This window comes from Gambusia affinis, linkage group LG10 (assembly GCF_019740435.1).
Source record: "Gambusia affinis linkage group LG10, SWU_Gaff_1.0, whole genome shotgun sequence".
Taxonomy (NCBI): Eukaryota; Metazoa; Chordata; class Actinopteri; order Cyprinodontiformes; family Poeciliidae; genus Gambusia; species Gambusia affinis.
In genome coordinates this window covers 25,229,980-25,243,251 of record NC_057877.1, presented here as the reverse complement: position 1 = coordinate 25,243,251, position 13,272 = coordinate 25,229,980, and the positions used below count along the sequence as shown (strand labels likewise).

The following is a 13,272-nucleotide window of genomic DNA, read 5'->3' as shown; positions in this document are numbered from 1 at the left end:
CTATGGAACATCACATGGTGAAATATAATACAAGTATTTAACACTTGTAACTTGTTTATTCAAATCTGATTTTTGCTTTGTAACTTGTTCTAAATGTGTTTTAGGAAGAGTGCTATAAAGATGTGAAATTTATTTAAGGAGAAAAAAGAAAAGAAAAGCTGGAAAAATGCTAGTGTACAACCTAACCACTTCTGAAAGCAACTCAAAACCGGCTAAAAACCTAAATGTTGTGGGTTCTTTAACTTCTCCAATAATTTATGTTCTTCTTTTTCATAAGCTTCAGCTTTAAGTAACTCACCACCTCAGCGTCTCTTACCGCCACGATGAAAAGTGAAATTAGGTGTCACAGCTAAGGTGACCACAGAACGATGTGCAAAACCAGCCTTGGGACTGAAATCAATCATTTGATTTACACCAATTTTTCAAGCAGGTTTTATATATTTTCTAACTCTTCTGCTTTTATTTTATACCTACAAATAGAAATTGAAGCCAGTAATGTTGCTAAATATTGCTACTTTGCCTCTTATCCTGTTATTTTTGTATCCTACTCATCCTGTCTGTCTTCTAGGGGCATTTATCCGTCTTGAAGCTCCCATGAACAACATAACAACGTCGCTGGGTCAAACTGCAGAGCTTATTTGCCGCGTCTCCGGGAACCCGCAGCCTGTCGTGCGTTGGCTGAAAAACGATGCCCCAGTGGTGCAGGAGCCGAGGCGGGTCTCCTACCGGTCCATGCCATACGGATCACGCCTGCGGATCCGCAACCTGGACACCACAGACACAGGCTACTTCCAGTGCGTTGCAACCAACGCGCATGGTACCGTTTCCACAACAGGAGTTCTGTTTGTCAAATTTGGTAAGAACATCTTAAGTGATCTTGTTGAGTGATTTACAAAAAAAACTTACTGCCACACATATATCTTGGTACAATGACAAGGCTTTTCCTCTGCTCATCTTTTCCAAGCTCTTCAGCAACATTTAAACTAGCTGATTCCTCGCTTAGTTGGCTGCTTGTAGAAAATCTGGAAGCAATATTGTTTATCCTGTCATAAAAATCCCCTTGTCTTCTTTTCCAGATCCACTCCCTACACCTCTATCAGGAAGGCCAACGTAAGTTACTTTTCTTCTGCTCATTTTTCTTTCCATCTGTCAGATCATGCAGTGCAGACTACAGGGAATCTGAGACTTTTATAACTTAAGCTTTTTTAAATTATAGGCCTAAACCTGCTAAGAGATTCACACTAATCTTGGATTCCAAAAGAATTCTGTTTTTTTTAGTAATCATGTTTCAGCTGTGTCTAAAGTAAAAACAACATAAATGAACAATACAAATATCACTAATTAAACAAAAAAAACAAAGGTCCACCAAAATAATTCATAAAGTTGTGTGATGTTCTAATTTTCTATTACTTTTGTAAATCATAGGTTTTTAACAGTTTTTTTCCCCCCAATGTTCAACTTTTATATTCACTGGTTTACAAATAAAGGCACAGCAGAAAAAATGAAAAGTTACTAAGGTTAACAACTTTGCAAGAAAACGTAAACATAAGTGGAAGGAAACTGTCCGGTAGAAAATCCTGCAGGACATGACAACCTTAGAGTAAAAATTCTATAGAAATAAAAAAATAAAAATGGCAAAAGACAACATATATGTTGATAAAGAAAGGACAGATGTAATATTAAAAGCAAGCATCTTTGATGGAAAACTGACCAATGTAAAATGAATCTGACTTAAATGATGAAGAAAGTACATTTGTGACTGTTTAACTGGGTTATTGTCAGCGCAGTTGCTCCAGTAGCTAGAGGGACTCTTCAAGAACTAGAGAGATTATTCCAGATGACCTGAGTGCTCCAGCTGGCTCAACAGCTAAAACCACAGCCAAAGGAAATGTGTTTGCCAGACAATGTTTGGCCTTAGGGAGGAGCAACACAATTTTACAATCAAGCCCACATTTTCCTGGTGGGCAGTAGGACGCCTTCATCACAGGTCTGGTGTGATGTCTCTTCCCTGGTTCTGAGGGGGGGCAAAGGAACATTTTGAGACCAATTTCTGGTTCTTCGTAAAAGCAACATGTTGCATTCATCCAGTCGACGAAAAGTGAAGGCATTTTGTTTTTTTCTTCTTCAGCTCTTTAAGCTCACATGGTTCAAATTTAAATGGTTACTGTTTACTCTCAGCTAACATAGGAATGTGGAGTCAAGCAGGCCAATGGATGCACACCGGTTGCAACACAGATGCTGGTGCAAAAACACGATGTCCAGCTTCTAACCACAGACTGCCTGGATAATTGAGACCACTAGGCAAGACATAAACTAAAATATTAATACATATACAATGTGCTATAGATGATTCCTCCCTGAACTCTCACAAAATCTTTGCTCTCTCAAGTGCACAAAATGGCAGAATGACCCTCATCTGTCTCTATGGTTTAGATTGTATTGCCTTAAATAGTAACCCAATTATCTACCAGCTGTTTCAGTGTACAGCAGGACCAGCCACAGCACTGATTGCTCAACATGAGCAGAACACAGAGGGGGTCTTTAGGGTGGTAAATGAAATCAAACCGAGAAAATCTTTTTGGCCATAAAAGCACTTTTGTCAGAATAAAAATTCATTTTGAGTCTGGAAGTTTTCTTTCGCTTTGTTTTGACATTTCCTCAGCTTTATTGAATAAAACACCACAAACTGTCTGCTGATTTGATTCTCAGAGGATCAAAGGACACAGCCTGGATGACTTTCCCCAGTGACATTATGCCGAGGCTCCCTGCCATGTTCCACACAGCGTTCTGCACATCAAAACTGCAGCCGCTGATTGGATAGAGCACATTTACTAAATCCACCCCCTTTCTGAGATAAATGACTACACAGTCAGCTAGTCATAAACAAGTCCTTCTATGTGTGCTTTAGCTATTGTGTTATTTATTTTTAAATTCTTTCTTTGAGATGGTCGGAGGCATTTACTTTTTTATGCTAAATAAACTAAAATGAAACTTACAGGAGAAAAATAGAGGCGTCTGATTTCAGTTTCATATGGCTCTTTGATTATTAAATATGTTTCCAGGTGTTCATGATTTACTTTCTGAATTTTCCAAGCCTTTAAATCTGCAAAAAGTCCATCCTTTACTCTAAGCAGGCCGTCTCATATTTACGGATTCTCCTTCACAGATTTTTTGGTACCACATATCTATGATTTTCAGAAGAAAATACAGCTTGGAAAGCTGAAATACCTAGTTTTTGATGTTCTGCTTGGCATGCCATTGGCTGGCGTTGCCAAAGCAACCAATCTATGCATGCCATTAATTTTTCTTGGTGTAAATTGGTTATATCTCCAAGAGAGGATATAAGGATGATCAGATGTTAGCTCCTGCAGTTGTGACTAAAACTGTTTGACTAAATACAACTTAATGCTTATTAGGTTGTAAATGGTGTTTATCTATTGAAATAGGAGGTTATAGGCATCTTCAGATGGTATATCAAATATACACAGATTTTATTTGACAGGTGGTTGTGATCTCTAAAAGGCTCTGCATAGTCGGGCCAAAGTGGCAAAATCAGTTATTATTGTCACAATTGCAGGATGAAAATCACATCATTTTGTTCTCGACCTCATGCCGTCCGCCCCCTCGTGTTGTAACACCACCACCACCATCATTATATCCTCCTCTGACAAACTTTGGAACTCGTAATAGTCGTTCCTCTCTGCCATAATCGCTGTGCTTGCCATCTTGTGGACTGTGAAGGCAGAGAGCAAAAACAAATATCTCATAACCACGTAACCAAACATCAGTTCGACTTTGGTCCAACCATGCCGGGCCTTGAATACTGGGGGGCTGCTGTACTACAAAATCAAATCTCGGTTGTCTTTTCAGACTTTCACTGTTTTCTTCTTGCATCTGCTGCAAAGGCGCAGGGATGCTAGTTTTAAGGGACAGTAACACATAGAACAAGACCCATTACTATACAGATGTCCCTCTCCAAAAAAATGGGAGAAAATGAACATTTCCTGGTTTATTTCCTGTTTGCCCTGACATGTTTAATGTGTTGCAGTCAAGCAAAAACCACTGTGAGCTGGTAAGTCATTACAGTCATTACAGACTTCATTTAAACAGACAGCGGCCTGTTTGCACAGCGGCAGAACAACAGCGATATTGTGCTGATTGTCGCTGCTGCTCATCGTTAGTGTCACGCCCGACTTATTAGCCGTAGAGTCAAGGTGGCAGCCGTCACGGAGATGAGGTCAGCTAATGATGACAAGGGACGACCTGTGCCTGCTTATTAATACCACAGCTGTTCAAGCATCAAAACTTCCAACATCTGGTGCTGAACCTTGGGATTAGGAAGTTTACACACTTATCTTTCACCCTGTAAAAAATAGAATTTCTTACTTCCAAATAGTAAACATAGTGACTAACATTTTCCCTGTTTCTACTATCAACAAATGTTCTTCACAAATTTGGGGGGAAACTTTTTACACCACCCACTGTGTTGAACCTGAGCACAAGGCGAAATTCAGGTACTGTGTTGTCTTTGCCATGATCCGTGCTCTGATTTCCATCCCGTCCACACTGGGCTAGAGTATACACTCTGTGGTGAGCAGGACATCACAGTTGTGTGTGTGTGGGTGTTTGTCTCTAACCTGAAGCGTGGGGTTTCAAGGTTAGCCACAGGCAAACTGACAGCTCAGAGGTTAGAGCTCAGAGTCCAGGCAGTGCAGCTTCCTTAAAGTCACGGAGAGAAGCGTATTAAAGCCGATCTTAGTTACAGGAATAACAAGGTTTCTACGCAGTCTAGTAAAGTATGGAATTTCAGTGCCCTATGAGTCTGAATAAGCATGGGATAAAGAAAACAGAGTATGGACAAGTATTTGTTACTGCCAGCCTTTTTTCCCATTCATTTTCTAAAAGTGCCATCCATTCATTTATCTTCCCCTACAGCTTATTATAGGTTTCATTCAGTGGTTTTATTATTTATAAATGAGTTTATAGTACTAAACCCGAAAATGGAAATGTTTACAGGAAGCATGCCGCTTCCTGGTGTCATTTTTATAGTATAAGAAAGTTGAGTGAAAATACCAATGTAGCAAGCATTAGAATAAACATTCAAAAAGTAATCTAAAGCAATCTAATTGTATTTATTGAAAACAGAAAAGCAGCAACTATTTCTATAGCCACTGGAATAAAATGTTGATTTCTGTCAGTTGTAATAATGTTATATCATATATTGCTAATATGATACATAAAGAAGAATTTTTGAATAAATACCAGAAAATACTAGAATTGTTTGCCAGAAAATATTCTTATTGGACAGAAATCTGTTCCTTTGAGCTACTTGTATGTGGTAGACACCTTGCAGTCAAAAACTATCATGCTTTTAATGTGCCAATTTGATTTTAGAGGAAGATATCAATATCAATATTTTTCCCAATATGAAATATTTCCAAAATGCAGTGGACCCCCAGCTATTTGTGTTTCAGTATTCACAGAAACTTTGCCTATTCACAGATTTCTTCTAGACCATATCTAAAATATTGTAAAGTTTGCAAAGCAGCCAATTCAGAAGCATTATTCAGTTTCATTGGCACTGATTTGTTGTACACACAAGAGAGATCAGAAAGGCTGTTAGCTTTTTGGTAGTGCCACCATTATGGTTTCAACCTTTATGTGGTGTTTAATCTATTCAAATAGTTAAAATATTTTATATTTTTTGGGGATTTTCGCCATTGAAGTGATTAAAAACAAATTTCAACTGTGTAGAGATTCTTGTAGAGGTTTAATTATAAATTCTTTCAATCTAAATTCACATGCATTTGTTCTATATCTGTCCAGACATCTGTCCTAAGTTAAAAAGAAACAATTTATTAATGCAAAACATGGAGAATGAGAAGCAAATACTGAACTCAGATAAAGTTGTGTCAAGTATCTTTTAGTTCGAGGTGAATAATTAGATATAGAAAGCATGTGGCCATTGCGAGATCTGTTGATTTCCACTGTCTCGCCATTTCTTATTGTTCCGTGATTTGAAAAGGGCAAACTTTGATCGCTTTAAAGCCAAAACATTCCAGTGAAGTCAAGATTTAATTCAGGAAAATTGTTTGGGTTTCTGGGAAGTGTTTTTCACAAACCAGCTTAATATGTGTCTCAAAAATAGAAATGACACCTAAGAAAAGCTTAAACAAAGTTAAGTAAAAACTGTAGCTGCTTAATTTAGGAAGATTAGTGAAGGCTTTGGAAGAAGTTCAAGCTAAAACTGCAAACAGAACAAGCGAGTGAATTTAAGCGTAGACACAAAGATGTAAGGGATAAAGTTGACTAAATTGGTGAAACAGATTTCATTTGTGAATAGTTTTGCTCTTTTACTTTGCTTAATATTGTAACTTCTGAACCAAACAAATAAGGAGTAACAGGACAGACACCCATCATAAATTTGCTGTAAGATGCTGTCAAAACTCAGACTTTATCAATCATTGAAATCTAGTGCTTAATGAGATTAACTCACAGGCATAGCCCACCAGACCTGTTTTCTTCATCAACCAGCAGTGACAGACTTCCCATTTTACAGATATTCAGATATTTAATCCCTAATATTCAAGTGAAAAATCAATATTTGTACAGAACCACGCCAACTCTTTTTTTCCTGACTATGTGCATTAGAAAAGTCTTCATGTCTTTGGATATTTTCCATTTTGTCGCTATACAGCCACAACTTCTAAAGTATTTTATTGGACTTTTATGTGATTGACCAATATAAAGTAGCAGGCAATTGGGAAATGGAAGAAACCTGCTTTTTTTAAACTCTTTACAAGCAAAACCCTCATAAGTGTGGTGTCTATTAGTACTCCGTACACTGAGCTTAATTTTAAATAAATCCCTTTTGGTCTTCTATACAGCTATATCTAATAGTGACTAAAATGTTGTCTTATGTTGTTTTCAGAAAAACAAAGACAATTCAGCAGTAAAGTAGTAAAGGACGTTTTATTCACACTGAATGATCATTGAATGATTTCTGGAATTCAGTTGGGTAACATCTCAAAGGACCAGTGTGCTTGATAAACCACAGCAGAGGAGATGTTGTTTTTTGTTCTTCAATGACAATGGATGACATTAATCCTTGTTGCACCTTAGATAAAACCCCATAATCTCATCTCTTATTCGGTTTACATCAACAGTATTTTTTCCTTTCGCCTAACTTTTGCCTTGTGGAAGTTTATTTACAATCGCAGACCTGGGTAGAAGAAAATCTTGCTTACTGCTCATCAGTCTCCCCCAACTTCCTACTATATCATTATTTTTTTCTACTCTTTGCACTGTCATTTTTTTCTTCATTTGCAGAAAATGATGATTGTGGAGGATACATTGAGGGTAAAACGAGGAAAAGAAAAAATCTTTTCAGAGTCATCATTGCTGCATGTTTCACTTTTATTCTTGGGTCTATGGCAATCAGATGTAATTAGCTGTTAGCTGATGGGAGGTTTAAAGCTCACATCAGAGGCAGCTAGTAACTACTGAAATTATATCTATATTTTGTTTACTTATGTGCTTAGAAGGCTGAATTTTGTGTCTTGGTGGAATGTTAAAGTGGCTTGAACTGTATTTCAATATTTAATTACGTATACAGACATTCTGTCTGGTTGGTATAAAAAAAAGTCTTATCCCAATTCTAATACAGTCCAAGTTTAGGAGGCTTTAGTTGATTCTAATATAATAAAAACAGATTTGAGATAAAGAATTTCACAAGGTGATATAATATATTTGGTTCACAAGACGTTTAACAGGACAAAATAATCTGTAGTAAGAGAAAAGATTGAAAATGCCAAAAATGTTATAAGTTTTTAACTTTTCGTAAACTCTCAAAAGTCACTCTTTTTCAAAAAATATTTTTCCAAAAACTAAACAGTAAACATGTTGGTAAAGCTGCTGGAAAATAAGTAATGCAAACAATAAGGACCTTTACTTGTTAATTGTTAGTTGTATTGTAATGTTTAGAATATTTTGTCTCATTTTTGTATAATTAACATGAAACTTCATTTCATCACAAAACTTCCTACTTATTCCCTTCGCTGTGAAGTTTTGAAGGAAAAACTCACTTCCACCAAAGTGCTTGTGATATTAATGCTGGGTTGTAGTTTTCAGGTTCTCTGTATTGTGGTTGTCCCAATTAGTTCCACTTCTAAATAAATAAACAGACAGTGCCAGTTTTATAGACATTTAAAGTCATAAGGAATTATTTTTTCTCTGTTTCCTTTCTCCTGCTCAGCAGGTCCAACTTTATTAATTTGTATTTCTCAATAAATGTTTACTTTCTGGATATAGAAGTTCCTAATCTGACAGTAGCCATAAACAAAGTTTATGCTGCACGGCTGCTGGTCCCGGAGTCTCTGTCTGTGTTTATAATATAGGGGTTTTCTTGCCGTCTGAAAAGATTAATACCGCTACACCCAGGTTGTCGAGGCTGTTTAAATTTCTCAAAACTTTCCCCACCACGTTTCTCTCAACACCAGCTTAAAAAAAGAGCAATTACAAAAATAGCTGCTTTGCTTTTTTTTTTCCATTTTTCCCTCCGCTGTGCCTCTTCTTCCTCTCCAGTCCACCCTATTCTGAAGAGTAAAGACTGGGCAGGTTTAACAAGGAACAGATTCTCTGTGATCTGTTTTTACTGCATTCTTTTTGTCTCGGCTTTTGCTCATCCTGAACCTTCTTTTATATTGCTTCTATATTTCCTGTTTTTAACATACAGCTGCCTGACTTTGATGGGATGTGCACTCTGTTCTTTTCTTAGGCAGTTCCTTAAACCTCATTGGAGTTTGTCAAGCTGCTGCCAATTAAAGTTTGTGTAATTCTAAGTTGGTTTATATGTAGTTCAAATGGTTTTAAGAGCCATTTTAGTTCATTTTGGATAAGTAGACGTGTCCAAATTTCTTTGCTAGTGTTTGTCTTTGAAATCCAGTCAGACCTTTTTTATATACCTTTTTTCAATTTGCAATTAATTTCCCAGTTGAGATTTTGCTTGGGCGTAACTTGAACACTCGGAGCGTTCACTCCAATCAGGTGTGTTTAACTTTGATATAATATAAACACATGTGGTATAATTCGTCCTCATGGTGTGTGGATTGTGTGAATAGGCCCGGCATGTCTGCATGCGACTGTTGGGCAAGAAAACAGCCAACATGCCGTAGATGGCGCTGTAATTAGCCAGCTGTCAGCACAGTGTATTAAATCGACCTTGGAGCACATGTGTGCAGCTCACTGACTATCCAATTATGCAGTCAGAGTTTCAAAAAGTTTTAACGACAAAATGAACAGGACTGTAGCCGGTATGTCTTCACCTTCTACAGTTGTGGAGTTGACTGACAAATTGCCTTAAGGAAGTCGTTTCTCAAATGTGTGATGATTTAAAAATGTCACGAGAAGTTGATCTTTAAGCTTTATCAGCCTTGCCTGAGGATATTTCACCTATGTGTGTAGTAATCAGAATATCATAGATGATTCATTCCTCAATACTGCAGTTCTTGTAGCTACAGTGTCTGAAATTAACTAATGATTTATTAAGTCTGGTAATTGGACAATAATGAAGTCATCTGGGTTTGTTTTGAATTGCAGGGTGACAAAGAGATGCCATCAAAGAGCGTTTTAGTTAATTATCTACAATTAGACTTTGCTCTGATTTGGGCCATCCCAAATCAGATTCCCAAGCTGAAGCTTACCACAAGTAACATCTAATCACAAAAATACATTTAACCAAAAGTTAATAGCAGAGGTTTCTCTTCATATTAAGTGTTGATTACACATTCCTTTAAAATATATTGGCCACAGAGGCACTTTTATAAGTTGGTTGTAAAACTTATAACCAACTTATAAGTTGGTTATAAGTTTTCTCATCACTTGCAGTGGTTTTTGTAATGTGACATTCTTTGTTTCCATCACTCCTCACTGTACAACCAACTATCTGCTTAATATAGTTTCTGTATTTTTTTATTACAGAAATTGTTTCACCAACTCTGTTGGTTTATATGTAGTTCAAACGGTTTTAAGAGCCATTTTAGTTCAATTTGAATAAGTAGATGTGTCCAAATTTCTTTGCTAGTGTTTATATTTTTGCACTCCAGTAAAACGTTTTTATATATCTTTTTTCAATTTACAATTAATTAGTGGTTCTCTTCTAAAAGAAAAAGCTGCCACAACTTCAACAACCATTCCCCTTGCAACCATATTCAGGAACCATGGCCAAGCCTTACCAACATCAGGGGGCTGCCTAAATAATTCTTCAGTCAAAAGAAATGGAGATTAGCTCTTACAGAATCTCAAGCTTAAAGCTAGCCGCATTTATCCAAGCTTGGAAGGAGAGTTCTGCTTTTTCAAAGATCTCCAAAGTTTTTTTGGTATTCTTGTAAATGCTAGTTTCTAACATTTTACACTAGCTACTATTATATTAGATGTCTATAGTTATTTACACTGTAGACCACTGTGGTCTGCTTTCATTTACAATATTTGTTTTAAAGTGAAACAAGTGCGTCTAAACCGAATGTATTAAGCATGTTCCTGTGTCAAATTTCCCAGCTTCTTGAATTCCTACTCCCATTTGTAGCCATGTATTGCACTTTTACCTTTTATTTCATCCATTTGCAACCTCAAAACAAACCATTCCATGCACTTTGTAGTTGAAACATTTATGATTATTACTCACTACAGTTGATCAAAACACTTTTCTAACAAAACAAATGAATGGATACATAATCGATAAACTCGTTTGTGTGACATTACCTGTTTTCGTGTGCAAAATGGAGAGAGGTTTGAGTGAAATTAAAACAACCTGGACCAAAAAGACTGGAGTGATTAATCTCTATGATGAGGTTGTTAAGATATGTATCTACTGCAGGAAAATGTCTAACTCCTCTTAACATCACAAAACTATGAAGGGATAACACAGCAGCACTTCCTGCACAAGAGGTATGGAACAGAAGATTTTATCAAATATCATAAGTTTCTTTTTTACAACATAAGAATGCTGTGTGTATACTGCAACACGAACAAGGATATGCAGCAACTGGTTAGCCCACCAACACCCAGACAGGAAAAGACACATCATGGCTCTATTCAGCTGTAAGGAAACCCACATCTAAAGCATACCGAGTGACGGATCTTGTTTCTTTAATCATACAAGACATTTAAAAGCAATTGGCTGTAGTATTCTCAGAAGACACTGAAAAAGTAGTCCCACTATCCCCGGAAGACAACTTACCCAGCTTTTTACACTATTTTTATCTGTGTAAAATCTGAGATGAGGCACAAAAGTGTCCTTCAGTCTGAGGTAGATGCAGTTGTAATCCAAGTCCACCTTTTAAAACCCAGTGTCTTGACCCACTCAGCAACCCTTCAGCCCACTGCATAGAGTAAGTGCTGTTTTTGGTCACAATAGGCTCTTAACTCAAACCTAGAACTTGTGTGGCGTATTGAGAAACTCTGGATTTTGGTTTCACTCCCGCTCACCTCAGAGCCAGTGTCAACACCACTGTGGTTCTCAGATGTTGGCCGGGACAGATGATGATTTGCTTCGCGCCACAAGTGCTGCAGCCATTCAGGCAGAGGGGGGATGACAGGCCCACTCAGTTCCTGAAAGTATTCCTCTGCTACAAACTGACCCACTTTAACAGCACTTTGTGAGACTTATATGAGGGTGGAGTTTTCCAATTCTTATGTCACTTTTTAAAAATATGTTTAGCTTGCACTACAGGGATGAAACAAATTCAGTAATTAAGATTTCTGAGTGGAACTTATTGAAGTTTAACAATTAAGGGACACCTAATTAAATTTAAGCTTCAACCAATTTCTGAAGGTTTTTAAAATGTTATGTAAAAAAGTAAATTACTTAATTATGTTCAGTTCTAAGTACTCTAAGCCTAATGTATCCCACTAGAACAACTATTTGGTTTTGGTTTACAAGAAATATTTTCATGAAACCATCTGACTTGTCCTTTTGGCTACAAATTAAAACATGAGTTATTTTTTAAGACATAAAATATTACTGAGATAGTCATAAATATTTTCAATCTCTTCTAACAAGGTAGAGATTAAACCTTTTCTCTGACAACTGTAACTAAGATGTGCTATTTACTGCCAACTACTGTCGGTACAAAGCTCAAACTTGTTAGCAGGGTAGCATTAGTTTCACTGGCTTAAGGTAGACTTAAATTTCTTGTAAATTATTGTAAATAATGACATATGAAAATTGATTAGTCATGTTTTCCTTAGTACTTTGCTTCCAAAATAAAATCATTGTAGAAGAGTAAATTATGCTTATCTGAATGTCTTCAGTTTTTATTTAGTAATTGAGTAGAATGAGTAGAAGTTAAATACTTTCAAAAGATGTTACCTCTATAATACAACAAAATATGTGTGCTAAACTCTGGAGAAGTCTAGAAATGATCAGTTGTGACAATAGACTCTTATGTTAGTATGTTTAAGTATCTGAGTAGCTTAGTTTCCTATACAAATTAATATACCTGATTAAAATATTAATAATTTTAATATCTAATATTTATTGCCCGACTAAACTTCTTAAATTGTATCAAGCTTTCCAATGATGACTTTGTAAAGCTTCCAAATTGCCTTTGCTTTTTATCAATCAATCCTGAACAATAATTAATGTCATAACAGTATTTTGGCAAAATTCCATATAACCTATTCTGAGAGGTGGAGACACCCTACTGGCACAGTTTCACCCCTGTGTGTTTTACTTCGCACATCCGGAGCAGACTGCACCGTCTCACCACAGGCCCTTACACATGAATCACAGAGTTAGAGAACTTTGCACACAGTCACTCTTACAAACCCATTCCCTCACACATGTTTGGTTAAATCCTCTGTGGGGCTTAATTGCCGGCTTGTTGTGGATTCTTTTTAGGGTGGCGCTGATTGATTGGAGATTGGGGCCGTAATATAGCTCATCGGGGACAGGCCCTCTGACATGGCCTGGTCCAAGGGCACCAGCACTGTTTGAAACCAGAGATCCAAATACACCCCCTCCTCCAATTCAACTCCCTGTGAGCTCAGTTGACCTCATGCTAAATGCTGCTTACATCACACACATGAAAACTCATGTGGGACTATCTCGATGTGTAGACTGCTTTAAGTATTTAACCAATTTACATTAGTAGTTGTTACGAAGACGTTAAGTCCATCTGTGCACGCTTTGCCACACACAGCAGTTTTCTTACGTTATTAGCGAAGCCTTCACACTCCGATTGGACATAGCCCACTTCCTGTTTCCTGTTTCCC

General features: G+C 37.0%; 1 protein-coding gene across 1 annotated transcript in view; it reads left to right on the top strand.

Annotated features, from left to right (window-relative positions):
* ror1 (receptor tyrosine kinase-like orphan receptor 1) overlaps positions 1–13,272 on the top strand; it is a 138,890-nt gene that overhangs the window by 100,344 nt on the left and 25,274 nt on the right. Inside the window, exons 3-4 of the mRNA XM_044129074.1 lie at positions 569–856; positions 1,077–1,110. Of these exons, the coding sequence (XP_043985009.1) occupies positions 569–856; positions 1,077–1,110 (322 nt within the window). The remainder of the gene's footprint in view (positions 1–568; positions 857–1,076; positions 1,111–13,272) is intronic.